Below are 27,340 nucleotides of genomic sequence, written 5' to 3'. Positions count from 1 at the left end.
CAAACTGCATGAATACTTGGCTCGTTCCACTGTCGAGGACAGCAGTCTTACACACATTTCACAGGATGCAGACGGTACATCTTCTTGATAAATGAAATTATGAGTGATTGAAAAAAATAAATAAAAATCATCATGTTTGGATGTTTTATCAATATCTTTAATTGTCTGTTGACAGATATGACAAGCAGGGGCTGTTCTGTGGAATCCTCAACCGGTCATGCTGCAACCATGGTAACTCCTTATCAGGTTTTTGTTTCGCCCTTTACTGGCCCTATCACATGTGTTCTGTGCAGCTGTGTCGTTGCTTGGCATGAACATCTGTCTTTTGGGGCATTGTTGTAATAGTTTTAACAACAGAAGTGACGGTGCTTATTGTAATTTTTCCTGCCACGGACCGTGGCCTCATGCGAGGCAATGTTTCTGCGGATCGGGAGGTAATTTATAATACATTTTAAAAAGGACTGTAAATGTGACCACTAAACCTTATATTATGCACTTGTAATAACTATTAAATTATTTTTAGACCAGTATCTACACACCATATCACACATTTATGGAAGTTGTGGTCTCAATAATTGCTTCTGTCCTTGTTTTTCTTAAAAAAATAATAATTCCAAATTCTTGTCTCTCTGTGTAGTAATTCTTGATAACACCGTCTCCAGCATAAAAAAATCCAGGAAATTAGAAGCTAGAAAATTTCAAGTAAGGCTATTGAGATTTTCTGTTAAAATAAGATTAATTTTCTTGGAGGTTGGCGGCTCCTCTTCCTTCTCCTCAGTTGGCCTTTTCCACTTTGCAAAGAAGCTCTCCAAAGACATACATTTTTTGTAACTAATTTTCATTAGTTTACTGGTTTATTTTTTTGAGTGATATATCACGTGACCAAGAGAAGTCTATTGACGTGTGAAGATTCAGGTGAATGTTACGTTGGAGAAAATACAGTGGTTTTTCTAAATAAAACACCTGTCAGAGTCTAATAATCATTACAACAGAATTTATACAAATTGCTTAGTCTTTCTGTGTGGCCCCGGGAACAAATGCCTCACGGACCGGTACCAGGCCATGGCCCGGTGGTTGGGGACCCCTGCTATAAGCAGCAACAACAAAACAAAACTGTCTAACCACTAAAACTATCTTGTTTTGTAGGCAGGCCGGGATAACAAATACTCAAAGAGGTGAGCTGACACTTGTTTTCAATGCTCAAGCATAGCTTCATGAAACTGTCCAGATTTAATGCAGTTGATTCCAAGTGTAGGCTGAATCTTAAAATATTAATACAAAGCAGTTTTGTTCCAAGTAAAAGTTTGTAAAACTGTTGCTGATAATCATTTTGAAGGACAACAGTGAATTTGTATTTGATGCTTTAGTAACTGACCTCGTTTTCAGCATGCAAATAGTTTGCCGGCCGATGAGAAACGCAACCAAACCCTGGATTTACCTTTTTATTGTTTTTATAATTACAGAAAGCCCTCTGTTGTTATACGGCACACTGGGCTGGATGAATCTGGGGACTCGAATGCAAGCGAAGAGTTGGATTATCCGTGCGATGAAAATGGTCATGTTGATATAACTAGACTGCCCAAAGGTAATTCTGAACTCATTAAGATTTCCCTTATTTTCTCTGCTTTATTAGCTTTCTGAATAATATTTAGAGCAAATAATGTTTGTTTGTTTTTTAAACTGGTTTCCATTCGTCCATTGACGAATGGAGGAAACTGAAACAATGAAACAATTTTTCATGGTATCTGTGTTTGTTTGTTTTTTGTCTCTTTAGTCTAACTGCAAAGCTGAAATAGAAATTTAGTTTGATATAATTGTACATTATAAATGTGGTTCTCTGTATCTGTGGGGGTTAAGACGTCTGCAGCTCTGTCCTTACTCAAATGTTTGATTTGTTGGTACTGTGATTTGTTCAAACAGGGACTCTACTGTTGAGACCTGAAGCTGTAGAAAAGGGAAGAGATGAATTTAGAGGTCCGGAGTTTCAGAACCGTAAATCGGCCGGACTGCGGAAGGAATTTTCAAGAAGGCGCGGGGGTAAATTCCACATCATCTATTTTGAGTATTGTAACGCAACAGTTGTCATGTTGATAAGTTTAGCAACCAATACATTTTTATTTCTATAGCGCCAGATCATAACAGAAAGTTTACAGGTGTAGCAGGGAAAGACCATGTTCCCTCATGACCGTGTGCTTTTTACAGGAGGCGAATACATGGAAATTGTCACTTGCACAGCATGTGGCAGACAAGTTAACCACTTTCAGAGGGATTCCCTGTTTCGGCATCCAGCTCTCAAAGTACTTGTTTGCAAGGTAAGCATGCTTCTTTGGCAGAAAGAAATGTCGGTATGTATCAACACTAAAACCGTGTCTATTCCTATAATAGATAGATAATAATAATGAAACCAAGTTAAAATGAGTTCTAACTTTTTTGGAAAGAGAATGGCCCTCAGTACAGTGTATACCACCAAGACCTGAATGTTTCCTTAAATTAAATGTATGTAAAATTTAATTATTACCCTGTTGACAAATTCCTCAAACATGAAATGGTAAAGAAAGGGAATCAAATTGTGGATTTTCCCCTTCACCTGGATCTGGTTTTTTTGTTATCAACAGTCTTGCTACAAGTATTACTTAAGTGATGACATCAGTAAGGATGGAGATGGAATGGATGAACAATGCAGGTAAGATTTCATGTTTCAACTGAATTAGACTCTTTATTTTCTGACCTTTTTTAAAAAAAAAACATAGAAAAAAAAATAATAATAATCTTTTCCCGAATGTTTTAATTTTGTCAGATGGTGCGCTGAAGGAGGAAATTTAATCTGTTGCGACTACTGTAATAATGCCTTCTGTAAGAAGTGCATCTTAAGAAATCTGGGAAGGAAGGAGCTGACTGGCATCTTGGAGAGCAAGTGGTACTGCTACGTGTGCAGCCCGGAGCCCCTTTTTGGACTCGTGGTTGCCTGCGACAACGCCCTCGAGAACCTGGGAAGCCTGTGGACTCAGCAGCGCGGCCGGGTCAGAGTGGAGCCCGACAAATGTGAACTCAAGGCCATGTTGCAACACCTGCCGCAAAACCTTCCTTCGGATAAATGGGATCACACTGGCATGGATGGCAATGTGGTGTTCAACTATAACACACTGCAGGTCTCCAAGGATCTCACCAAAAAGGCCAAACACTTAGTGGACTCCACAAACATTCTAAACCGAGCGTTTGTCACTTTTATTCATTCTGTGACGGCGAGTAACGAGACGCCCGGCGATCGCCACCTGTACCTGAACTCTTTTTTGTCAGTTATTAAAGGGTTGCGCAAATCGCTGACGGCACTCGAGGACAGCCTCAAGGAGGAATTCAGCGACTTGGACGTCCCGAGCTGTTGGGAAAAGTTCTTCCGGGACGACTTTGACGCACAACCCGTAACGGAAGCCGTCACACAGCTGGATATCTCTGACGACAAATGCCTGAGCGACTTGCAGACGTTGGCGGCCGAACATTTGATAGATGATGATGATTCTGACTGTAAGGGATTCACAGATGGGAAAATCGCACACGAGAGCATGGATTTAGATTCTCATGAAGCCGTGCAAGGTGCACAAACTAGTCCCCTGAAGCCTTCTGACAGCGGGTTCAACATGACTAAAAAACTAGTCGTAAAACTGACCCCTGTAGCCATGGAGCAGGAGCCGTCGTCCGATGCTCTTAAGGTGGACGAGTGCGTGCAGGACAGGAAGTCAGAGGGAAAGGACATTTTGATGAAAGAAGAGGCACGAGCTGTGGGCGGTAAGGCCGACAGCAAGAAGAGACACGACAGCTCTGCCGTATCTCTAAATGTAGAAGAGGAACGAGGCAACAGACGATCGCCTCGCTTGAAAACAACGCCCTTACGTCGACCGAGCGATGTCAACGCGAAATCGTCCCTCTCAGCAGCAGACAGCGACACTGACAGTACAGAAATCTCTAGCGTAGAACCGGCCCAAAACACCGTCGAACAAGGGCTGAGCCGAGCGAGGGACGACTCCGATTCGGACGAGATTCCAGCAGCTCTGCTCGAGCGAGCGGCTATATTCCACAGCTCTGACGAGCCCCGCAGTGACGAGGATGGTGGGAAAGCATCAAGTCAAGTGACGAAGAAATGTCTCTTTTGGCTGACGAAGAACGCCCCGATCTCCTTGAAAAAGATGCAGCGCAAACGTAAACTGTTGGACTCTTCTCCCGAGTCGGACTCGAGCGACAGACGGATAAAGTCTCGAAAGGACAGCGGGACGGAGTCTTCGAGTGACGACCAAGACTCGCAGAAGGAAATCCACAACTTGAACATACGGAAGTCGGTAGGGAAGCCTCGCCTCGTGGAAAGAGAGAGCGAAAGCATGGCGAGGATTCAGGCCGGAAGGTCAAAGACCAAATCTCATCAGGAGTCGACGGAGCCGTCGTCCTCGTCAAGTGAGGATGCACGCGACGATGCGTCCGAGAGTGACGGAAGCGTTCAGAAGATGCGGCCAATCACTGAAGATGTGGGCTTACTAGGGGTCACGACCTTCCACCAATCATCAGGTGAGTCTCAGTTGTTCTTTTAAGCCCCGTCTAAGCTGCGTTGAACTTGATTTATGGAACTAAATCAACGTGGAAATGAACCAGAATAAGCCTGGCATATTTAATACGCTAACTTTATCAATCAGACCAAGCAGCTAAACCATGTTTCTATTTTTTTATGTTTTATGTAGGAGACGAGGAGCAATCTGGGCCCTCATGGGCAGCAGACGAAGAGGACGATCCAGAAAATAGGTATGGTTCCAGAAGCCTGGACGTTGAGTTCGTAAACCGTCCTAGCTGTAGAAGAGAGGCTGCGCCGAATCCCGACCTTTGCGCCAAACGTAGAAACACGCATGTCATTAAGACCAAGTTGCGACCTGTTCAAAACAGACCGAAGCGTAGCTGCAGTCGAGCGCCGCAAATCAAATACAAATTCTAGAGGTAAACTGTGAAGCTACATTAAGATGCAGAGACTGAATCTCGCTAAGGAGACGTGTGATCTTTGTTTTTTTGTTTTCGGTGTTCAAATATGGAGAGGACATTTTAGTGGAGAGTTAAGTTTTTTCTGATGCCACACCTTGTATTCTAGGCATTACTGCGCCGATACAAAAGGGACAACCTTGCAGTTGTCGGAGTAAAACATTTGGAAACATTGCTTCTGTTTGTTTTCCATTTCCACTGTCCTTTCCCAGATAACTGTTAGTCACAATTACGGTAAACAGCACCATGAACACGGATAATTCCAATGTTGTAATTTACAGATGAAGTGTTTAAGTTTGAACCGTGACTCTCACATTATTTACACAAAATTATCCCTCAAAAGCAAAGAGAATTTGTATTTCCTTTACCTCCATAAATGACCAATTTGAGTAATCTGGAGTTTTCAGTTCTGGTTCATTTTGGAAAACGTTTTGATCTTTTGTTCTTCAGCCATAAACATGACAGTTATTGTGTCATTGTTAACTATCTGTAAAAATAAATGCACATGGCTTTGTGAGTGCATTGTTTAGCTTTTAAAGATCTTGTTCGCAAAAACAATCTTTGCAAAAGCCTTGATTCATTTTTGGCCACCAAATATATTTGAGAATTCTTCTTTACATGAGAATGATTTGAGCTTTATTTAGGGCTGCTTTCACAAATGGGCATGAGTTCCTTGCCCATGTTGCGTTTCTTTTTTCTTTTCTTTTTTTGCTGCGAAAAAGATTATGTAATGTTATCAAATATTAGTTTTAACAAAGTGACTGTCCAACTAATAATAATAAAAAAGGAAAATTAAAATAAGCATTAAAAGCCCCCTTAAACCAAGAAATGTCTTTGATAATAATTACTTTATTATTTAACATTTTATTTCTTATATTTGTGTTTTATATGATGCAGATGTGAAATCCCCAATGCAGTACATATAATGTGTTGTCGATGTCCATCGGCGTACCTAAATTAAGTCGTTTTTGGGGTTGTATTAGAAGTATTAAGACTCTGGTGTGTACTTTTATACTCTTACATTGTTTTTCACTACAATGCGTTTATTCTTCCAGCGCACATGTAAGCTGCTACCCGAGCGTTAATTCAACCAGACTTCTGATAGAACTATTTAAACGTACCATCCCGCTGCTTCTCTGATACAGTATTTCCACAATCGCACCTGACAACGTTCAGAGCTAGCTTTAAAGCAGATCGACAATCAGTGGACGCCTTGAGTACTCGTCGGTGATGAATCATTGGTGCAGCCACTGTAAGGCTGGCATTATTGGCCCCGCCTCCTGAGTCTCAAGGCCCAGGTGACGCTCCAAGCATTTTAAATGACAGGATGATATTCACCCTCTTGTGAATATTTGGATAGAGCTGTATTCAGCTTTCATGTTGATAATTATTTTTTTATATTGCTGCTAAAGCTACTTTTATGCTCGATACAACAATGACCGTATTGCTCATTCTGCTGTAATATTTTAAATAAAGACCTTTTGTGCCGGTGAAGCTTGAGAATATGCATTTAAAGGGCAGGGGACATTATTTAAATGTTTTGTGTCCATGTCCAAAAACGTTTAGATTTGAGAGTTTGTGTTATTTTACTTCCTTGGCAATGCTGCTCTCATAGAGGTTGATTGTTGTGTCACACACTGTGTCAGACATACACAATGTATAAAGGCATTAGGCAAAAGTAGCTGAAATAACACAAACATCTGTAGTAGCATGTTGTGTGTGGTGCAGTCGGCGATGACCTCACGTACTCGATCAAAGCCCAGTGAGAAAAAACAGGCCGCGTCATTGATCCGTGATCTAGTTCTTGTAGTGAATAAATGCTCAAAGGACTGAGGCATTGCATTAAAAAGGTCCTACTGACCAAATTTAAATCAGAACTTAACAAGTGTTTTTGTGTGTGTATGTTTTACCCCACTTTCTTTGACCAGAGTATACATTGCTGCTGACCATTTTCTAAAACGTACTGTAGATTTGAAGAGTAATGATTTTATTTTTAACCATATGTTAAGGATAACAAAAACTGAATTTGCGGTAAAGCCCTCCAGGTCACTGCTTTCGAATGGTGTGGAGAAAGTTGTATATCTGCGAATGGAGAGTGGGCTGTGAAACAACAAAGCACCAGAATGCAAAAAAGCCACCGCAGTGACGTTGTGCCTTTAATGACATCCCTGTTTGTTTCTCCATTTCCAGGTCGGATTTTCTGACGGCGCGTCAGTGAACGCAGTGCTGTTAGACAGCAGGCGCATAAATCTGGGGAAATTTAGCCTCCGATGGGCACCGTCGTGGGTTTTATTCTATAGTTGTGGAGTCCTTGTTTGTAGTCCTAGTACACCATTATCCTCAGTCAAATGGTCAGCAGAAATGTAAAGTAAATGACGTTTTATGTGGTTTGGAAAACATGGGAAATACTGTTAAACTCACACAGCGTGGAATTACCGATGTGTAAAAAAAGAAAAAGCCTTGTTCACATGAGGATTGGTGTTTTTTCTTTCCTCTGTCAAATGAGATCAGAGACTCTGGTGCATTGCTACACTACGATACGCTTACGGTCAGGTTGTTGTGGACTGTATTAACAACCAGGTCTCTAGCCAGGCCTGCGACCCATGCAAAGTATTTGACTCTCCGTTATCATGGGTTCGAAATGCTTATGGAACATTGTTAGAAGCCGCAAAGAGAAACAACGAGTCCTCCAAACACAGCACGGCATTAAAATCACGGACCTCCACCTTTTTGAAACGTGTGTTGTAAATCGGATTATGTGCATTATCTCCATTTTATGGCTCCGGTGCAGCATGAAGGGGTTAAAAACGTGTCATCCTGGCTAAATATTTAGTAACCGATGTTGTCAGTACGTGTTGCATTTGTGTTGCACATTTTCATGCCTTTTTAAACTAGATCATGGTGGCTCCCGTAGTCGTGGGGAGTGCGTTGCTGTTTGTGTAACAGTCGTGATTGTTACCTCATTTTCTTTCACGTTAAGGCATATTAATGTCAGGCTCGAGCCAGCAAAAAAAAATCAAAGGTCCCATTCCACAAAGAATATAGTATGTTTTCTTTCTGTGAAGAATTCCTGTTGGTTGTAATAAATTCTTTCTGTAAAAAAAAAAAAAGAGAAAAAAAAGGCTGTCTTGTGTTTATCTTTTTCTTACTGCATGTCTTCCAGTGTTATAGTAGAGATTAATGTTAGGCACATTCACTGCATTTGCCAAATGTAAATGAATTTAAGATTAATTTCAAAGCCGCCGTCAGAATCAGCTGAAGATTACTGTTATTGATCATGAAATGAACTTCCGGCAACTTTTCCTTCTTTTCTACTTTTGAAAGAATCGCTAAGAAAATGCTTTTGGCCCTAATCAAAGCCGACTACTCCTCGGGCGATGATATCTCTTCAGATGAGGAGACTCGGGAGGATGAATCTGAATCCGAGGCAGATGAGATCAGTCAGAACAATGAGGATAGTGAAACAGATGAAAAAGGTAAGTCTGTCTTGTGGCACATTTGTAGCTTTCCTCTCCAAAAAAAACAAATTTTCCAAATTTAGCGCTAAAAATAAATAGCTCGATTTATAAATTATTCCAGGAGCGCTTCCAATCTGTCTGGTGGCTTCTGTGGAATAAAGAGGAAAATGATTCTAGAATGTATCTCTGCAGCAGAAGACCTTCATTCAGTACCGTCCGACTCCGCGGCTGAAGAGCCCAAAACCAGGCACCACCTTCTCCACCACAAACTAACCATCGATGGAATTTCAAATGACAAGGCCGTGGCAGAGAGAGAAACGGAGCAGCAGAGCAAACAAAGAGCCACCGACAGACCCCTGAGCTGTAAGGACGCCGCTCACAAACCCATGAAACGGGGGCTTTCTGCTTTGCTCTAAAATCTCTGATTCTGATTTCTGTCAAGCGGACAGTGAAGGTGACGACGACGGCAACAAGTCGGCGACCGATCCCTGGATGAGCGAGGAGCTGAGCCAGTCGGAAGACGAGGCGGGTGCAGCTAGGCCCAAAAGGTACGTTCATACCAGGGTCGGATTTAAAATGTCAAACACCTTATAAGGAGCATTTCTTTTAAATCAGCTTGCGTGCATGTATTGTGGAAAACAAATGTATTGAAGTCCTGTTGTGAGCAGCAATTTCCTTCATAGCGAGAAAATACAGGCAAAAGGAACTTTAACTGTGATTCAGACAGTGATGCCTCCCAGAACCAGGTGCTTTAATGTTATTACACCCACGTTCTGTAATTACAAGCCAGATAGCAATGGATTTCATTAGGTCTTTGGATCAAACGGTAGCAATCGATTATTGGCTTTCAGTTGTCCAAAATCTTTCACCGTTAAGCGTTATTGCTGCATTACTAATTAATGTAATCTGTAAGAGCAATAAATTCAGCAAAAATTGATTTTTAATCCTTTTTCTTTCACAATTTGCTTGAAATCACTTTAAAAAAAACATGAAATATGATTCTGTTTGATGTGCTTATACTCGCAACACAAGGGATGGATGCAAATCATGAATACCAGGATAATGTATAATAACAAAGAAATACTGTGAACGGCATACAGTCTCTTAATTATGTATTTAGTAGTTTTAATGTTATATATATATATATATATATATATATCTGCTGTTTGCCGTACTGTGTGTGTACCAGGAAGAGAAACGCATCAGCTGTCATTCAAACGATGAAAAGGCGCAGGCGAAGATTTATTTTACAAAAATCAGTCTTGCTATTGAACACATTTTTACTCCGCGTGTTTGACCGCATGCGTTGTCTTTTCTCCAGCTCATATACCAAAGAGAAGACCGCCCAGCCCAAGGTGCCCTGTATTTGGTTGTCTGACTCCAGCAGTGAAAAGGTTAAGATTAAGATTTGTCTTGGAATCCTTCTTGGTTGCACCTGCAATTTCTATTTAAAATCTTTACTGATTTCATGTTATTTTGAAGCGAGGACTGAAACGTTGCTTTCCACTGATCACAGTTTGTTGGCTTTCTCCGTTTGCTTTAAAAAGAGTGCCGAGGAGGACGCCGCTGCAGAGGAGGAGGGCGGCGACCGCAGTGGCACCCCCAAAGGACGCAAAAGGATTCGCAAAATCATCACGGATGAAAAACTCTGTGCAGAGAGCCAGGAAGCCCTCAGGGCGGAGGAGGAGCGACGCAAACGGCTGGCAGATAGGGAACAACAGATGGAGGACAGGAGGGAGGTAGAGGACGCATCCATCAGAACTCACTGCATCGTGGAGCCGTGATCGTGGATGCAGCCCTGTTGATGAACGGCTGAATTGCATTGCATGAATGTCTTGTTGCTGACGGTGCCTTCTGTTATTTCATCGTGAGGCAGATGATGAGTGGCTAGCACGCGAAATGCTAACACTGTAGCTTTGTTTTCCAGATTGTTGTAGAAAAGGATGAGTTGTCTCAAGTTGCCTGCCCCGTCACTACCAAGCTGATCCTGGATCAGGACGAGGAGACCAAACGACCACTAGTTCAGGTGCACGGCAACCTGGTGACGAGACTGAAGCCCCATCAGGTGGACGGTTAGTTTGTGTTCTAGTCCCACCTAAACGAGGGAATCCGACGCTTTAGTATTATGAACAATACGAAACAGTTAGAAAATTAACGCAAACTCTTCAACAGGTGTCCAGTTTATTTGGGACAATTGCTGTGAGTCCGTGAAGAAGGCTAACTCTGATCCTGGATCAGGGTGTATACTGGCGCACTGCATGGGCCTGGGGAAGACTCTGCAGGTGACAACAAACGGGCGCAAGCGTTAGATCTATCGGGGACAAATGAATGGACACATATTTTAAAGCCATTTTAACCATTGATTGACTTCTCACTGAATGTCTCCAGCTCAGACAGCCATGCAGTCAGATCTGATCGGGAAACCGTTGTCTCTTTGTTCACGTTCCTTTTTATTGTGTTATTTTGTAGGTGGTTGCGTTCCTCCACACGGTCCTTCTGTTAGAGACCCTGAAGTTAAAGACGGCACTGGTTGTGTGCCCAAAGAGTATTATCCTAAACTGGGTCAGCGAATTCCAGAAATGGCAAGACAACCTAGGGAAGGATAAAGTCAAGGTATACAACTGAAATGTACTTTAAATCATAACTATCGCATGCAAACAAATCTGTGACTTAGATACGTCGGGTCTCATTCTTTGTTCAGTGCGAGTAAACGCTCAGGATGCTGACGCCAGTGTTTTATCGCAGGTGACGGAACTAGCTACAAAAAGGCACAACGTGGAACGACTCAGAGCTCTGCAGATGTGGCAGAGGCACGGCGGCGTCATGATAATGGGGTACGAGATGTACCGCCGGCTGTCGCTCCCCAATAAGGTCGATAGCATGGAGTGGAACACGGAGATGAATAGGACACTTGTTGATCCAGGTGCAGTGAGGCGGTAACGGTATTATCTCCCCGCTGCAAACGTTTTGTTGATCCACAGCTTGCGTTTTCCTTCCAGGCCCAGACATTGTGGTTTGTGATGAAGGACACATCCTGCGCAACGATGCGTCAAATATCTCCAAAGCGATGTACGCCATCAAGACCCGGAGAAGGTTGGTGCTGACTGGCACGCCCCTGCAAAACAACTTGGAGGAGTGTAAGTGGGCGGAACTGCCTTTCTGCCAAGTTGATTTAACTGTATTTGTTGTAATTGTCTTGAGAAGATTATAAAGGTCTTATATTGAGGGTAATTTTAGTTAAGATATGAACTGATAATTCTGTATCTAGCCTTCACAATATGGATTAATCTTAATCCTGCTATTTTATGCTTTATTTTATCCTAATCTCGTTGCATATCCACTATGCAATGACAATAAAGGCTTTTCTATTCTATTCTATTCTTTTTCATTAACCATTTTATATGGTTTATATCTCCAAAATATGTCTTTGACGTATCTTCCTGTGCTTTAGCCTTCTGAGCATCGGACCCTCTGTGCGTCTTAAAATACAAACGAATCCAAATAAAAAAAAATTAATCATCAAAGAAAAGAAAGAGTCAATAAAAAGCTGCCTTTTTCCTCTTACATATATTTTATTATTTCTGCCAAGGAGGTTGTGTTTTTGCTAGTGTTTGTTTGTTCCCGCAGATCACTGCATGGTCAATTTCATCAAGAAGAAACTTCTCGGCTCACTGAGAGAGTTCCGAAACCGTTTCATCAACCCCATTCAGAACGGCCAGTGTGCCGACTCGACGCCGAGAGACGTGCGGTTAATGAAGAAGCGAGCTCATGTGCTTTACGCCATGTTGGCTGGATGCGTGCAGGTAAACGTGCAGCGATCTGCATGTTCAGTTTGGGTTCATATTGCAGCTCCTTCAACCCTGATTTGTTGTTTGATTTTTTAGAGAAAAGATTACTCCGAGTTGACTCAGTTCCTGCCTACGAAGCACGAGTATGTGCTGGCGGTGAGGATTTCCCCTCTGCAGCATCGCATGTACCGCTATTACCTCGATCATGTCACTGGTAAGGCCTTTTATTTTGCTGTAATAAAATGTAGATATAGAGACAGATAGACACCCTGAGATATAATCAATATGAACTCATTTGAAAAGTCAATAAAAGTCAGCATTGTTTTAGTCAAATGGTTTGAATACATTTCTTTTATTTTTAACTTAAATTTGGGGCTTCCTAGATGTCCGACCATCTGAAATAGAGGCCGTTGTTTGTTCCAGGTGTTTCTTCTGTTACTGGCCAAGCAAAGGTAAAGAAAAGGGCCAATCTGTTCAAGGACTTTCAGGTACTTGGTCGAATTTGGGCTCATCCCTGGTGTTTGCAGCTCAGCGCCGCCAGCAAGGAGAGCAAGGTAGAAGAAGAATCACATTGAGCACATTGAACAAGTTATTTTTATTCTTATTCTTTTTTGTCTTTAACTGAACTTTCATTACAGGAAAATTCCGGCAAGAGGAATCAAACGGCGGCTTTGCAGAGATATGGGGAACCCACTGTGGCTGAGAGGTGTGGCCCGCCGTGGTCGTAATCACAATGCATACATACTTAAAGAGATGGCACAAAACGTTAATGAAGTAGAAGATCAATACGCTCTGGAGTCATTCATTTATAAATAACATACGGTGCCCTTTTTTTGGACTGATGCAGTTTCCAGAGAGAGAATGAAGGCAAAGAAGGGAAGAACCACGACAGCAGCGCTGCACATAGCTTTGTGTTGAAAGAAGATCCGGGGCTTGAAGGTATTAAACCTCAATAGTTCCTTCATTCTCCAACCCTGTAGCTGACACACACACACACACATGCAGTTTTGACCTGTTGGGTTTGTGTGCAGGAGAGAAGGAGGCCATCAGCTCTGGTTCTGAGACACTGAGTAATGGCTGGTTCAAGAACCTGATGTCTGACGGAGACGCCAAAATATTGGAGCACTCGGGAAAGATGGTGCTTTTGTTTGAGATCCTCAGGATGGCCGGAGCTCTGCAGGATAAAGTGTATGCGTCGTGTCTCTCTGCGAATCACCTGTCGAGAGGCTCGGTCATCGTCACTTCTAATCTACGTTTATTTCTACATATGGCAGGCTTGTGTTCAGTCAGTCCTTGGTCACGTTAGACTTGATTGAGGATTTTCTTCGGGCTTCCCATCAGGCCAGAGATCCATTATTATTCAACGGTATTTAGACCACGTTTATAGGAATTCATTTGTATTACAGCGGGATTCTTTAGCTTTGATTTGAGCGCTTTACTTTGTTCACAGCGAGCAGCTGGATTAAAAACAGGGATTACTACCGTCTTGATGGAAACACCATTGCTCCATTAAGAAAGAAATGGATCGATCGGTTCAATGATGCTGCCAATACCCGGTAAAGATCATCTGATCGCCGCTACTGTTACTTGAATCTTTTTTTGTATAGCGCGTACTGAGATAAGATTTCTGACTGGATCTTTTGTATCTTTACTTTAGTGGCCGATTGTTTCTCATCTCCACTAAGGCCGGCGCTCTTGGCATAAACCTCGTTGCTGCCAATCGGGTCATCATCTTCGACGCCTCCTGGAACCCCTCATACGACATACAGAGTATATACAGGGTGTACCGCTTTGGGCAGCAGAAACAAGTGTTTGTGTACCGCTTCTTGGCGCAGGTGAGCTCGCCGGTCTTCCTCTATTAGGGTTTCACGCACCTGAACGGATTTGATGTTCAAGGTAATTTCCTGTGATGAGAGATTTTGACTTTAAAGGATCCGTGTATCAGAAAGTTTGGAAAGCACTGCCAGAAGGTTGAAGATTCTAAATATTTAGAATGGACAGATGGAGGGTTAGGGCCTGAAAACTATTACACAGCAATCAAATAAGTTGGATATACTATATTTTTTTTACTATCAATCATTCAGATTGTTCATTATTGTCATTTCCTTCGGCAGGGCACCATGGAGGAGAAGATCTATGACCGGCAGGTCACCAAACAGTCTTTGTCCTATCGAGTCGTGGATCAGCAACAGATTGAGAGACACTTCACTCTCTTTGAGCTGACGGAACTTTACACTTTTACACCAGACCTGCTGTACGACCCAAACTCGACCAATAGCAAAAAAATGAACTTTGTTGTGCCAAAGGTGATATTCTCCATCTTTGTTTTTAGCTTTCTGTCAGCTTGTCTTGGGCAAACAATGTTTTCCCCAAAGTGTGTAAAGTTCCACTTACTTTCTGTGTCTGTTTCTGTAGGATGAGGTCCTGGCACGGCTCTTACAAACCTGCAGAGAGCACGTAGTGTCTTTCCACGAGCACGAGTCTCTGCTGGATCACAAACAAGAGGAGGAGCTCAGCGAAGCGGAACGCAAAGATGCCTGGGATGAGTTTGAGGCCGAGGTATTGGAGCTACACAATTACAAAGCATGACTTCTCATGAGTGGGGGGGGGGGTCCATCTAGCTAAGCCACATGCCCAATACTCATTAGCATAAGCCTGTTCCTACCTTTGTCTTTATTTGTCTTTTTTTTTTTTTTAGTCAAACACAGGCAACATTTCTATCATCTCCAGTCAGGACAGCTTGGATACAAAGAGCAGTGATAAGCTTCTGGTATGAAGAACTATTCCTCTTTTAGTCTTAGAACTCTTGCTTGGTCGTTTTTTGTCTCAAACTGCGACCTATACAAAAAAATGTAAAAATGTGTCTGCAGGTTTTGCTTAACAAGAGCCGGGAAAATGTATCCGTGGCTTTAACGTTCCTGCAGAAGACGACGTTTTACACTATCGAGGATTACATGTCGCGGCTGGTGAGTAAACGCTAACAATCTCATGTACCCGGGGTGTGTGGAAAACGAAGGAGATTAAGGTTTATGGACGGTCTATAGAGACTCATCGACTGCTGGCGGGAGTAGCAGAAGCAAATATATTAATACAGTATTAATATCTTTTAGGATTAACCTCTGCACGTCTCCATTATTGTAATTCGTTGCGATCAGACAGATCGTCCTCTTTCCGATTCCAGTACGTGACAATCGTCTGCCGAAGATGACGTTAGGAGAACTTATTAAATGTTTATAGTTTACACTATGGTCTAACGATCAATAACCATTCAGAGCAATACAAACACTGTCAAGATCAAAGTCGGCTGCTAATTATTATAATATAAGGGGGTAACTTTTTATTTTATTTTTTGTACTTTACAGCGGCTACAGTATCCCCTGCTCGCTGAAGCGGACGTTGAAAGTAAAGCTCACTTCTGGAAGACGCATGATATGAAGAGCCAGGAACGCAGGAAGGAATGGTATCGTGATGTTTTCACTCAACATCAATCAGTGAGTCACTTTGACACGCGATGCGAGAGTTTACACGCATGGTCCGCACAAATATGCACAAATGGTTCATGTTCCGATCACTTCCCTCCGTAGCTCACCTTCAGGATTCAGTCCATACTGAACAGTCGGAGGAATCAAATGATTCAGATGACCATGAACAGCATGAACCGGCCTGCACCGATTTGAACAAGCGAGGAAACCCCCTGAAGCCTTTGTTGGGGCCTTATTTCAGTTCAACTGTACAGAAAGAGAAAGTAGAGCGAAACCCGCATGGAGGTAAAAACATGAAGCGACAGAAATGTCCAGGTTTGAACGCTTTAACAAAATAAGAATACGCGTTTAGGGTTTAGAATGTCTTTCCAGAAATGTGTGATTTATTGTAAAACTGTAGTTTCGTTACTCCACAGCAAAAATATGCCTTACTTTTACTCAAAGGCCTTAACATTTACTTTCTACCGGTATATTGGATTGATGTTTAACATGTCACCATGGCACCATTTTTCTAATACTATAATAAATACATTTAATAACAGCCAGTGGCTCTTGTGTTATTGGCCACATCCGTGATCAAGATGGGGGGGGGGGTGGGGGGGGCGCGCAATCGATCGGTCCCAATATTCAAATTTATTAAAAAATAAATGTGTCCAAATAGACAGACAACAAATAAACAAACAAATGCTAGCAAAAACACAACCTCCTTGGCAGAGATAATAGCATATATGTAACAGGAAAATTGACCCCGGCTATAACGCAGCCCTCAGAGCGCAGGCGCTCGAGTTCATCCCAGAATGCACTGGATGCAGAATAAAACCGTGAAACACAAGTTTTGACAGAATAGTTGATCACATTCTCACCACTGACATGTTTAAAATGACACGTGTAGAAGGAAGAGACAATAAACACAGAAACATCTTTTTGTTAACAAGCCACCCCATAATTCTACTTATCGAAATGTCTTTTGTCCATTCACAAAAAGGGATGCAACCAAGGCCGATGGTTTTAACAATGAAATGAAGGATTTATGGCGTGAGGGTTTGCCAAATTTAGTTGGCTTTGTGAAGTAGTGCAGAAAAACAACAACGCTACCCTGACACAGTTATCTTTAAAGTTTACATTAATAAGAACTTGTCATATTTAAAAATAGTTCAGTCACAGTGATGGCTTTGGTTTCGTGGGAGTTTCAGTCTCCTACATAAACACCGATTAACCCGTCGCTCCCGTCTGAAGGACTTCCGTGTTCCTCAGTCTGTTCATATTAACACAACGACCGGTAACAGACGGCCTGAGCTCCAAGCTGTGCAGACGGGGCAGGACGCATCGCTCAGCCTCCAGCGTTCAGTGTCCTGTGTCCAGGTCCCTCATGTATTCCTGAAGCGCTTGCAGCCTGGCATCGATTTCAGAAAGGTCAGCGCCCGTATCTACAGAACCGTCTGGGTTTGGAGACGTAAAAAGCACAAGATGAAACGTAGACTTTCGTTTTACTTCATCAATCAATCAATCCTTTGAGCAAAAACACACTGGACTTGTGATCGATTACCTTTGACTCTCGTCCTGTGAGAAGGTGTGCTGCACAATTGCTGTCTGATCATAAGGCCTCCTCGAGACTAGAAACACAGACATGACAAAATCAAGGACAATCCTTGTTGTCACATGACGACCCCCCCCCCCCCCAAAAAAAACAAAAAAAACAAAAAGAGCTCCACAGTTCCACCAGGTGATTCTTCTAGTCAATACAAAGTAATTCCACCTGCTGCCTTATGAACAGGAACATGTATTAAATGTGTTATTTGTCATTTGGAAACAGATTGAACTATTTTAGTAACATTTTCCAAGAACGACAGATGTTTTCATAAATGAGCCTAAATAAACTACGCTACATTTAGAAGCTGTGTTTAAGGTTCAATCCTTTGCCAAAGCGTAGATGTCTTTGATAATCATCGCTCTCTCTCTCTCTTCGGACCCCCCCCCCCCCCCGCCCCCCATCAAGCGGTTTTCCTGTACCGGTAACCCTGCTAACAGACAGACGGACGCCGGCAAAAGTATGACCTCCTTGGTGGAGGTAAAAAGAGGAATACGAGACGGGCTTTTAAGTCGCAGTCTGGACTAGCAGCTGCTTCTATGGGATAACAAATAGCGAGCAGCAATGGACCAGAATTCATTTTTATTTGACTTACCGTGTCGGGTCCATTGTAAATATGTTTTCTTCCTCTGGAACCACAAAAATAAAAAAGTTACAATTATCCTCCACAGAAAATCATTTACAAATCCTCTCCAAAGTAATCCCGACCTGAATAGAGTGTTGGTCATTTCCTCCATATCCACTAAGGAGCTCCCCGAGGAGTTCCTGCTTCCCCTGCGCTCCACAGATAAACTCCTGCCTCTGCTTCCGGACCGGACCGTCGGGGGATAGGCCTCCCTTGAGCGTGAGCGACCTCTCTCGGGGACAGTGGGTGACGTCAGCATGTCCCTCCGGACTTTCCTCTGCCTGACAACACGAAACAGGGATGAAATAACTGTTGCCGGCGTCGCTGGGCGACGAAAGGGCGAACATTGGAGATGTACTTTTTCAGTTCTGCCTCTTTCTGCCTGTGTTGTCTGTCCTGGATGTAAGAAGTGGGGTCGAAGCGTGGCACTCGTGACCCTGTAAGACACCAGGCACATTTTATTTATAGATCTAACCACAAAATTAAGATGTGTAAAAAACAACCTCCAGCATCATTGGCGGAGCCGATACCAGTGGGGGACGGCGACGGCCTGGGTATGCGAGCACGCGGTCCTGAGGAACCTGCTCTTCGACCTGACGAATTCGCTCTTCCTCTTTCCTCTGACCATTTCCCTCCGTCGTTCATTCGCTCTCTGGATCCCGAGCGAGCCCGGACCGTCCCGTACCCCGACCTCTCGCGGGAGACCGAACGATAGATCCCTCCGTCGACTCGAGAGGAGATGTTAGCCGACACGGGGGTCACTCGTCTGTGCACACGCAGAACAACAACAACAATGCGTGCCAAATAGGTAAGATCCAGATTTTAGACGTCGACTCCACATTGTAGGGGAATGACAGAGACATAGAAAGTAAAGAGAGTACACTCGTCTCACCCTCTCCGTAGTAAAGCCAGCTCACTGGTGAGACTCTTGACACGCATGCGGAGAGCACACTCTGATGCTCTTAGCTCATCCAACTAGACAGGAAAAGGAAAACAAAGTGGTAAAACCACCCGAGTAACAGAGAACACCTCACGGATTACTCTAGAGATGCCTACCTGCTCCAATAGGAGGCGCTGCTCCTGGCATCTCTTGCTGGCTGAACGCTGACTTTTGGCCCTCTCCTTCCCGAGCTGCTCCTCCAGCGCCCTCACAACTTCTCTGACCTTCCAGTCGTCCGGTTTGGTCGCGGAGCCGCCGCCGCTGATCTGCATTTGTTCCAGGACTTTAGTCATGGCCTCCTTTTCTTCCTTTATTATAGCCAGCCTTGAAAACAGAGCGATATAAAAGTCACGTCATACCGCGCATAGCCTGCAGGGATGAAATGCAACTTACTCGGTCCGTAGCCGCTGCGCTTCGAGTTTTGCCGACGCGCCAGCTCCGTGAGCGGCGACGGCATTAAGCTCCGCCCTCAGAGCTCTGACCTCCTTCTGCAGCGCAGCTGGGTCAGGCTTGCCCACGTAGGCCAGGGGTAAAGGGTAGTGTATCCTGCAAATAGCATTCATCAACCGGCACGAACTAAATAGTGAGAAAGTACGTTCACACTGGTGGACATTAGCGAGCAAAAATAATAAAATGATGTCCAGCAAGACACAAACCTGTCAAACTCCACGGTGTATATCAGAATTAGATATCGTTTGGCAGTGAGAGCGGATGATTGCTGGTGGCTGCGGGGGCGGCTGACCACGCCTGCCTTCCTGTTGCGTAGCAGCTCCAGGTCAGCATAGGTCAAAAGGTCGAGCGTGACAGAATCGCTCATCTGCAGAAAGAGCTAAAGTTATCTTTGAAACAGAAAGAAATTAGACTTTATTAGGATAACCTTGAGATTAGACAATCTGCATGCAAGGACTGTCCTCATTGAAAAGAGGAGGAGAGCTAGGAATTTATTTTCTCAAGTGGAAACATTGAACCGAAATGAAAGAGTCTTTCCTCAGCTCACAGATATGTCTGTTCACACCGATGCCCCCTCTGCAGTCCCCCCTTCTGATATTAAAGCATACCTTCCTCACAGCTGATTCCAACATGCTACAGAAAATGGGAAACTGCTTGAAGTTGCCAGTTTTACGGGTGAGGTCTTCTATGTCTGGGAAAAAATACATACAATTCAGCGAGACTATTTGCACCCGTGGAGACGCTCGATCTATAATAAACGTATATATAACGTACATGCTGGAGCGAAGTCCGCCCTCCACTGGTCTGCCGTCGTAGAGTCAGAGATTTCCACCATCAGCGTACCCTGGTCCACTTCAATCTTCACGGAAAACTCAACTCCTCGAAAAACAATATCCTCCATCACCTCAGAGCCCTCGTCCATTTCTGTGGATCGAATATTCAAATATCAGGAACAAACTGGCAGGTATTAAGACTCTTTCCTCAAGACTAATAATGCACGCAATACATTTTTTAATTTTTATTTTAATGACCTTTTTAGGCACATACATGCCATCTTATGATGTCCCCAAAGCAAATTTACAGTTTCAATGAGAAACATTTGCAATATTATTATAAATAAGTACAAATATGTCTTTATTATTGTGTAGTTCAAGTTAAAATCTCTTTATTATAAATATATATAAATGGATATATTAAAACAACAATTCCCAGTTCATTTCTGAATAAACCACCCATACTAATTACTATGATTATTATTATTAAGTGCTTGAGCTCTACCAATACAAGTACCTGAAGGTTCAGTATGTCATTTAACTGATACAATGTTAAAAACACGAACAATTCATTATTTTTTCCACAAAGATCAGCCAGGAATGACCCCGGTATCATTTCTGGCTGTCTTGTGCCGTTTTCACCAGGAGGGGCGCCAGCGAGCCGCTTTAATCCTGGAAGGTGTCATCGGATTTTTATTGGGGGAAAGTTATGGTTGGTTGGTCAAAACGTCGCTCGGAGTCTCGGAAAATGTCTTAAGTCGCGTTTTAAGAGGTAAGTCCGTTAACTGCGTCTTTTAGCTTCGCTGAGCTACACCGATGTAAACCGGTTTCGCCTGTAGCGAGTGAAAGCGACCGGACTGACCCGATCCTTGCATGTCGCGCACCGATAACGTTACAGACGGTAGTGGGTAACAAAAAGAAAACTATCCGCCGGTTCGGTTCGATGGCAGCAATGCAGTTAAGGTTCAGGCACCGGAAACAAGAGCTAACACACGGCTTCTTAAATAAACACTGCCGCTAAACAAACACAGTGGTCCCCGACCATTATAAAGATGATTCTGGTGAAGTCTAACTAGCGCTAGCTACGGTTAGCTAGCAGCGACATTTATCATTACATTACGAAAGTTAATTAACATCACTGGCAGCTCATAAACCAGCTAGCAGAACTGGAGAACGGCATAAATATACTAATATTACCTGAAACGATATTTGTAATATAAGGTTACCTCGGGATGCTGTAATATTCCTACTAATGTAGCGCTGTCAGCGACTCAGCGCAAAGCTTTCCGGGAAGGAAGACATCGCGCTGTTAGCTTGGTGACCCAACAGACAATAGCTCAGCTAGCCGCTTCACTGTTGGTATAAATCAGGTCAAACGCTAGAACTACGGCGGCTGGGGCGGCTCATCAACCGGGAACTGTCAAATTCTTCTTCGCTTAGCTTCTGTTGCTTCTACTTCGGTCGGATATTAATCGGAAGATCGAGGTTTCTCACTCGTAACACTGCCCCCTACAGGGCACTAGGAGAACGGTACTTTACTTGCCTTGAACTGCAAGGTTCAAGGTAAGATAACTCAAAACGTTCCGGATGGATCGGGATGAAATATTCAGGACATATTGGGAACGGTATCAGGAACAATTCATTACATTTTGGTGATGATCCGGAAGAGATCCTGGATTATGGAGCAGTTTGAAATGTTCTGTAACATTGGAAGCAATTGATCTTGAACATTTGTTCTTGAATATCTCGGTTGATTATTGACCGATGTTTATGGAATGTGACACAGTCATGTAGGGTGGGAACCTCTAACTCCGCACCTAATTTCATCCGTATCGGATCTAGATTGGAGTCAGTACAAAATAGGTTTGGTGGTTAATAAAGTTTTCAGTAGAAAACAATTGCTTTCATGTAAATCATTGATTAACTGGTTGCATATGACCAGGGTTGACCCCGTTCTCTGGAAGTCTTCGCTCAGGCTTGATTAAGGGTGGTTTCCATGGAGACATCGTTCAGTCATCAGGCAAAAAAGTGGAAGGACTAAGGTTTGAAGTCTGAGGTCCCCCCGGCTGCTTGTTGGTAAAAAAAAAAAAGGCATAATGTATTTGTACTCAATTATAATTGATCAGAGTTTCTTTGTCACCTGGTGCAGAAATCTGCATGGAAGAATCACAAAAGTTGTGGGACTTCATCTCTGCTTGCCATGACTCCCACAAAACCCCAAGAGTGGCTCCAAGTGGTCGGACATGCAGGTTTGGCTCGCATGTCTTGCATTTTCTGAATAAAATGAGGCCTATTTTCTTTTTTTATGCCTACAATAATGGCAATGCTTCAAAGGGACCTTCCGTGTCGGGGACTGCGGTACGCTGCTGAAGAGGTTCTGCGAGGAGGAGCGACAGTGTTACCTCAGGCTGATGGAGGACACTCTGAGGCCCTTCGTTCCAGCCTACCATGGTGTGGTGCAGCAGGACGAACAGGATTACAACGTGATGGATAATTTACTCACCAATTTCAACTCACCCGCCATCATGGACTGCAAGATGGGCAGTCGGTAAGATTAAACGGGGTCGCGTTTGTCATTCAGAGCAGGTAAATTCATTTTGGTTCAGGCACATTTAAGGTAATCAGGTTTTTGTTTTGTTCCTCGCAGCACGTACCTTGAAGAGCTGCTCTTGGCCCAAGAACGGCCCCGGCCTCGTAAAGACATGTATGAGAAGATGGTGGCCGTGGAACCAGAGGCCCCAACTGCCCAGGAAAGAGACCAGCAGGCAGTGCTAAAAAGCAGGTACATGCGGTGGAGGGAGTCGCTGAGCTCCACGACAACGCTGGGATTCCGGATCGAGGGATTCAGGGTAGGCTTCATTGATTCATCAGGAATAGACGCCTGCTTTCACTGGCTCATGATAGCTGCCAATTGTGCCTCATAATGATCCGAATGTTGTCTGAGCAGAGGGCAAACGAAGAATGTCACACAAACTTCAAAAGGACCAAAAGCAGAGATCAAGTGATGGCAGCACTTGAGGGCTTTGTTGAATCCAATCCACACATTGTGGTGAGAGTGATTTTTCCGCTGACGGTGCAGATTGCCTTTTCTTTCCACTCTCGTAACCTTCTGTCCTCCCCCCTCCTCAGCGGGGCTACCTGAGACGCTTGAAACAATTGAGGCAGGTCTTGGAGATGTCGGATTTCTTCAGAGCACACGAGGTTAGATGTGATACGGCTTCGTCGAACATCGGAGAAGATGTTTCCCGAATGTCCTAACAGCTGTATTCCCGCAGGTCGTGGGCAGTTCCTTGCTGTTTGTACACGACTGGACAGGCAGGACAGGCGTTTGGATGATTGACTTTGGGAAGACGATGGCACTGCCCTCCCATCTCACCGTGGATCACCGCTCACCTTGGGTTGAAGGCAACAGAGAAGACGGCTACCTGTGGGGTCTGGACAACCTCATAGACATACTGACCAAGATGCTGAGTCGTCTTTCATGTGCGGAGAAAAATGAATAATAAGAACTTGACATTTTGTTAAATGTGTTTTGATGTTATACTTTTAAGAACTGTTCTTTTCAGTAAAAATGGGTCAGTGGTCAAAATGTCATTGTTTGAGTCATTTTTTTTAAATATAATTTTTCTTTCCAAACTGATTATATGACACACATAAATAAATAAAATATGCACAGCCTCAACAGGAGGCGTCTTATTCCTGTACAAACTTTAAATTATATGAGCCCGAGTATCCCTCATTATTTCAGGAAGCCCATGTTACCAGCAATTATTAGTCCGAGTTATGGCAGACTGATGTGTCTAATTATTATCATTATTACTTAATACATTTTAAAGGCTTTAGTTTAGCGCTGGATGATCTGACCAATACATAATCTCACCATCAAATATTTTTTCAATCAAGTCAGAGACATGCAGCTCTGTAAGCCTGAACAATTCAGAATATGAATCACACTCTACAGTTCAGCACCTGACACAGAGCCGGCTGGTGAGCTGAGGGCACATGTAGCTCTCCAGCCTTCTACACCTGCCCACTCCTGTCACTCAGCCATCAGACGGCAGGCAGAGGGAACCCCTGCCCTTAAACGCACCACCAGACAAGATTAAAGGTATGAAAAGACAAGAAGGTTGAGAGTCATGTAAAAAAAAAAATAATAATCCTCCCACACTGTCGGCGGCAGCAACAACAACAAAAAAAGACCTCAGACGCGGGCTGAAAGCTCTTTGAGCAAACCACACCGGAGCTCTTCAAAAATAAAAAAAATGCTTTCAGTCATCTATCCTGATGAAATGGCGTGCTTCTGGTCACATGGTGCACGGTGAACGATTCGACCTCAGAGTTTTCAGGTTAATGATAATACTTCAATCAGAACTTAAAGCTGCTTGGTTGATGTAATTAACTCATTAACTGATTGCACAAAGCAAACCTTTGGTCCCTTGTAGCGCTTTAGGGCAGAGTTAAATTGAGATGGGATGAAGCTGGCTTTTTCTTTTGAGGAGTAGTGCTTTTGTCGAAATGGCCTCAAGGGTGGAGGAGAGGGGGGGGAGGGCTAAGAGATGAGGACGATGATGATGATGATGTCAGATGAAACATCAAACAGCTTGTCTGTGTGAACAAAAAGGCTGAATGAAGGAGTTTTGTGTCATTTCCAGCCGATCCATGGACAGAGCACAGCAGACCAGCAGCGCTCGGGGTACAGACGCTGCTCTCATCGACACCAGGTATTTATTCTTCTTTTAAATGTGACTTTTAATCTGAGTCTGGGTCATAAACGGCGTCTGATTTGAATATTTCAGGGACGTATATAATTTGTTTTGTAATCTGTATGAGGTTTTTGATTGTGTTTTATCGTCATATTGTCGTAGAACTTTTTTGTACTGTAAAAGGAAAACATAAGTCTTGAACATTTGTGCAAATGTAAACTGTACTTCTACACTGCAGTTCACTTACGACTGAAATGCATCTACAGTGGAACCTCGGTTCTCGAACATAATTCGTTCTTTGAAAACTGATTTGTTCAGAAAACATAAACTTTATTTCCCATAAGAAATAATGGAAACGAGATTAATCCGTTCCTACGCACCAGATAAATGCCCATTTACATGCCTACAGTTACATTAATATGTAACTGCGTGTAGGGCTGCGGTGTCGGGAGGGAGGTGGAGGAACAGATGGAAGGGGGGGGGGGGGTTATTCCTTTGAAAAGGAGTCCTCCTGGGTAACTGCCCTTCTGGGTTTTTTTCCTTCTCTTTCTCTTTTGCTCCGTTTTCTTAAGAAAATTCAAAATAGTTGATTTCTCCATCCCGTACTGCAGCAAGATCCCAGACACGGCGGCTATTTCCATATTTGCTCTTTTCTTTTCCAGTAGTATTTCTGCTGCCTTTCTTTGGATCCATGACTAAGGGTTAAAGAGAACAAAGCGAAAAGAAAAACATCTGTTGGACTTCCGAGGCATTTTAAACTAAATTTTTTTGGGGGTCAAAAACCGAATCGCTCGAGAACCAAGATTCCGCTACATTTCCATGTAGTGCATGTATGCATTTAACACCATAAGCGTGTTGTTGTTGTTGCAGTGGTGCACCTGTGCCTCATGGCTCAGAGGAGGGCTCCAGGTGGCTGCTGCTGCTGCTCCAGGGTTGCCATGAATGAAGACAATGCCCGTTTCTGCTTGCTGGCCGGACTCATCCTGCTCTATTTACTGTGCGGGGCGGCCATCTTCTCAGCCTTGGAGCATCCCTTCGAGCTGCGGGCCCGTCGCCTTTGGAAACAGCAGCTGGACAACTTCACGCAGCAGTACAGGGTCAGCCTGGGCGCCCTGCATACCCTGCTTCGTCAGTACGAGGAGGCGAACGGAGCCGGAATCCGAGTGGATGCGTTGAGGCCCCGCTGGGACTTCTCTGGAGCTTTCTATTTCGTGGGCACGGTTGTCTCCACTATCGGTAAATCTTTAGGCTTTGATGTGTTTTCTGGAAATGTTCGCTCCAATGTTCTTGCGTGGCTTCAGTAAGATATCGACGTTATGAAATGTTCAATATGCCATTTTATAATTTACTGATCCTCTTCTCCAGGTTTTGGCATGACCACACCTGCAACTATAGCTGGAAAAATATTCTTAATTTTCTACGGTCTCATTGGCTGCGCTGCAACCATCCTCTTCTTCAACCTCTTCCTGGAGCGGATCATCACCATGTTAGCGTACATCATGCGCTGGTGTCACGAGCGCAGACTGAGGTGCGCCGGGGTCGGCGTGGTTTCAAACAGGGAGGGATCTCCCGGCGAAGCGGACAGCCTGGAAGGCTGGAAGCCATCGGTATATTACGTGATGCTGATCCTGGGCTTGGCTTCGGTTGTGATTGCGTGCGGCGCTTCCACTCTCTACAGTTCCATGGAGAACTGGAGCTACGTGGATTCCCTCTACTTCTGCTTTGTGGCCTTCAGCACCATCGGCTTCGGCGACCTCGTGAGCAGTCAGAGGCAGCAGCACGAGTCTCAGGAGGCCTACCGACTCGGGAACTGCCTGTTCATTTTAATGGGGGTGTGTTGCATCTACTCGCTTTTCAACGTCATCTCCATCATCATCAAGCAAACTCTAAACTGGATCGTGGGGAAGCTGGTTTGCTCGGGTCCCTCTTGCCGTACGCCTAGCTGCTGGTGGCTCTGCTGCTGCCACTGCCTCCAGAAGAAACATCGTCACCGGAGGAGTCTGCCTGCACATCTCAGGAAAAAACGTTTAAAGCGCAACACTGTGCAGCCAATCACGTCTCACCGCCCTGCAGGAAGACACCGTTACACAGAGGGCTCTGTGGAGACAGTGTGCGACAGTGAGACGGATGCGGGCGCCGTGCCCGATGGGATGCGTGCGGGCCGACGTCTGTCTGGAGAGATGATCTCTGTCAATGAGTTCATGGTGTCCAATAAGGTTTCTCTGGCGCTGCTGCAGAAGCAGCTGAGCGAAACGGCTCACCAGGGTCCGAGGCAGAGCTACGGTCATCAGAATGGATTTTCTGGTGGCGTGGGGGCCTTGGCCGTGATGAATAATCGCCTACAGGAAACAAGTTTGGATAGGTAGCACTATGAAGAGGTTCATCTTATATACATTGATTTAAATTCTCTGCAGAGAATACCGGGTGATTTGAGGAACGACAGCACCGAATCCTCTCAGCATGTCAGAACCTAATATTTCTGTACTTTTTGCTTCGTTCAACATCTCTCCGATTTCGGTG

At 43.9% G+C, this 27,340-nt stretch overlaps 4 protein-coding genes across 5 annotated transcripts; 3 read left to right on the top strand and 1 right to left on the bottom strand.

Moving 5' to 3' along the window:
* Positions 1 to 180: 180 nt before the first annotated feature.
* atrxl (ATRX chromatin remodeler, like) lies at positions 181 to 16,310 on the top strand. The gene is made up of 33 exons (XM_068744027.1): positions 181 to 231; positions 1,147 to 1,175; positions 1,464 to 1,585; positions 1,921 to 2,037; positions 2,203 to 2,312; positions 2,616 to 2,683; positions 2,798 to 4,554; positions 4,725 to 4,785; positions 8,338 to 8,489; positions 8,664 to 8,834; positions 8,914 to 9,019; positions 9,793 to 9,865; positions 10,019 to 10,210; positions 10,399 to 10,543; positions 10,644 to 10,753; positions 10,941 to 11,084; positions 11,217 to 11,394; positions 11,471 to 11,608; positions 12,099 to 12,274; positions 12,356 to 12,473; positions 12,683 to 12,813; positions 12,898 to 12,965; positions 13,107 to 13,198; positions 13,291 to 13,447; positions 13,534 to 13,625; positions 13,710 to 13,815; positions 13,917 to 14,094; positions 14,374 to 14,565; positions 14,675 to 14,818; positions 14,958 to 15,029; positions 15,130 to 15,225; positions 15,622 to 15,750; positions 15,844 to 16,310. Exons 1-33 carry the CDS (start codon positions 229 to 231, stop codon positions 15,934 to 15,936), a joined length of 5,520 nt encoding a protein of 1,839 aa, XP_068600128.1. The 5' UTR covers positions 181 to 228; the 3' UTR covers positions 15,937 to 16,310.
* Positions 16,311 to 16,359: 49 nt separating this feature from the next.
* Positions 16,360 to 20,266, bottom strand: ccdc61 (coiled-coil domain containing 61). The gene is made up of 12 exons (XM_068744028.1): positions 20,119 to 20,266; positions 19,953 to 20,035; positions 19,551 to 19,711; positions 19,288 to 19,440; positions 19,011 to 19,218; positions 18,847 to 18,929; positions 18,485 to 18,720; positions 18,313 to 18,391; positions 18,038 to 18,235; positions 17,925 to 17,958; positions 17,288 to 17,354; positions 16,360 to 17,180 (listed from the first exon to the last, which is right to left on the bottom strand). Exons 1-12 carry the CDS (start codon positions 20,264 to 20,266, stop codon positions 17,086 to 17,088), a joined length of 1,545 nt encoding a protein of 514 aa, XP_068600129.1. The 3' UTR covers positions 16,360 to 17,085.
* A 548-nt stretch (positions 20,267 to 20,814) lies between these two features.
* itpkca (inositol-trisphosphate 3-kinase Ca) lies at positions 20,815 to 23,696 on the top strand. 2 transcript variants are annotated; one of them, XM_068744917.1, is made up of 7 exons: positions 20,815 to 20,889; positions 22,267 to 22,366; positions 22,452 to 22,665; positions 22,765 to 22,966; positions 23,065 to 23,166; positions 23,247 to 23,318; positions 23,393 to 23,696. In XM_068744917.1, exons 2-7 carry the CDS (start codon positions 22,318 to 22,320, stop codon positions 23,618 to 23,620), a joined length of 867 nt encoding a protein of 288 aa, XP_068601018.1. In that variant the 5' UTR covers positions 20,815 to 20,889; positions 22,267 to 22,317; the 3' UTR covers positions 23,621 to 23,696. The 2 variants fall into 2 exon arrangements, with proteins under 2 accessions (XP_068601018.1, XP_068601019.1); XM_068744918.1 differs by lacking the exon at positions 20,815 to 20,889 and adding an exon at positions 22,136 to 22,193.
* A 2,062-nt stretch (positions 23,697 to 25,758) lies between these two features.
* kcnk12l (potassium channel, subfamily K, member 12 like) lies at positions 25,759 to 27,186 on the top strand. The gene is made up of 2 exons (XM_068744826.1): positions 25,759 to 26,056; positions 26,186 to 27,186. Exons 1-2 carry the CDS (start codon positions 25,759 to 25,761, stop codon positions 27,184 to 27,186), a joined length of 1,299 nt encoding a protein of 432 aa, XP_068600927.1.
* Positions 27,187 to 27,340: the final 154 nt, after the last annotated feature.

The sequence above is a fragment of the Brachionichthys hirsutus genome, chromosome 10, assembly GCF_040956055.1.
Source record: "Brachionichthys hirsutus isolate HB-005 chromosome 10, CSIRO-AGI_Bhir_v1, whole genome shotgun sequence".
Taxonomy (NCBI): Eukaryota; Metazoa; Chordata; class Actinopteri; order Lophiiformes; family Brachionichthyidae; genus Brachionichthys; species Brachionichthys hirsutus.
This window is presented reverse-complemented; position numbering and strand designations above follow the sequence as displayed.

Coding starts and splice junctions, on each gene's coding strand:
- atrxl (XM_068744027.1), top strand. Junction 1,176..1,463: donor GATAACAAATACTCAAAGAG/GTGAGCTGACAC, acceptor TTATAATTACAG/AAAGCCCTCTGTTGTTATAC. Junction 11,395..11,470: donor TAGGACACTTGTTGATCCAG/GTGCAGTGAGGC, acceptor TTTTCCTTCCAG/GCCCAGACATTGTGGTTTGT.
- ccdc61 (XM_068744028.1), bottom strand. CDS start 20,266: ATGGACGAGGGCTCTGAGGTGATGGAGGATATTGTTTTTCGAGGAGTT. Junction 19,219..19,287: donor GCGCAGCGGCTACGGACCGA/GTAAGTTGCATT, acceptor TCTGTTTTCAAG/GCTGGCTATAATAAAGGAAG. Junction 18,721..18,846: donor CTGGCTTTACTACGGAGAGG/GTGAGACGAGTG, acceptor GCGTGTGCACAG/ACGAGTGACCCCCGTGTCGG.
- itpkca (XM_068744917.1), top strand. CDS start 22,318: ATGACTCCCACAAAACCCCAAGAGTGGCTCCAAGTGGTCGGACATGCA. Junction 22,666..22,764: donor GACTGCAAGATGGGCAGTCG/GTAAGATTAAAC, acceptor TGTTCCTCGCAG/CACGTACCTTGAAGAGCTGC. Junction 23,319..23,392: donor ATTTCTTCAGAGCACACGAG/GTTAGATGTGAT, acceptor GTATTCCCGCAG/GTCGTGGGCAGTTCCTTGCT.
- kcnk12l (XM_068744826.1), top strand. CDS start 25,759: ATGAATGAAGACAATGCCCGTTTCTGCTTGCTGGCCGGACTCATCCTG. Junction 26,057..26,185: donor CACGGTTGTCTCCACTATCG/GTAAATCTTTAG, acceptor CCTCTTCTCCAG/GTTTTGGCATGACCACACCT.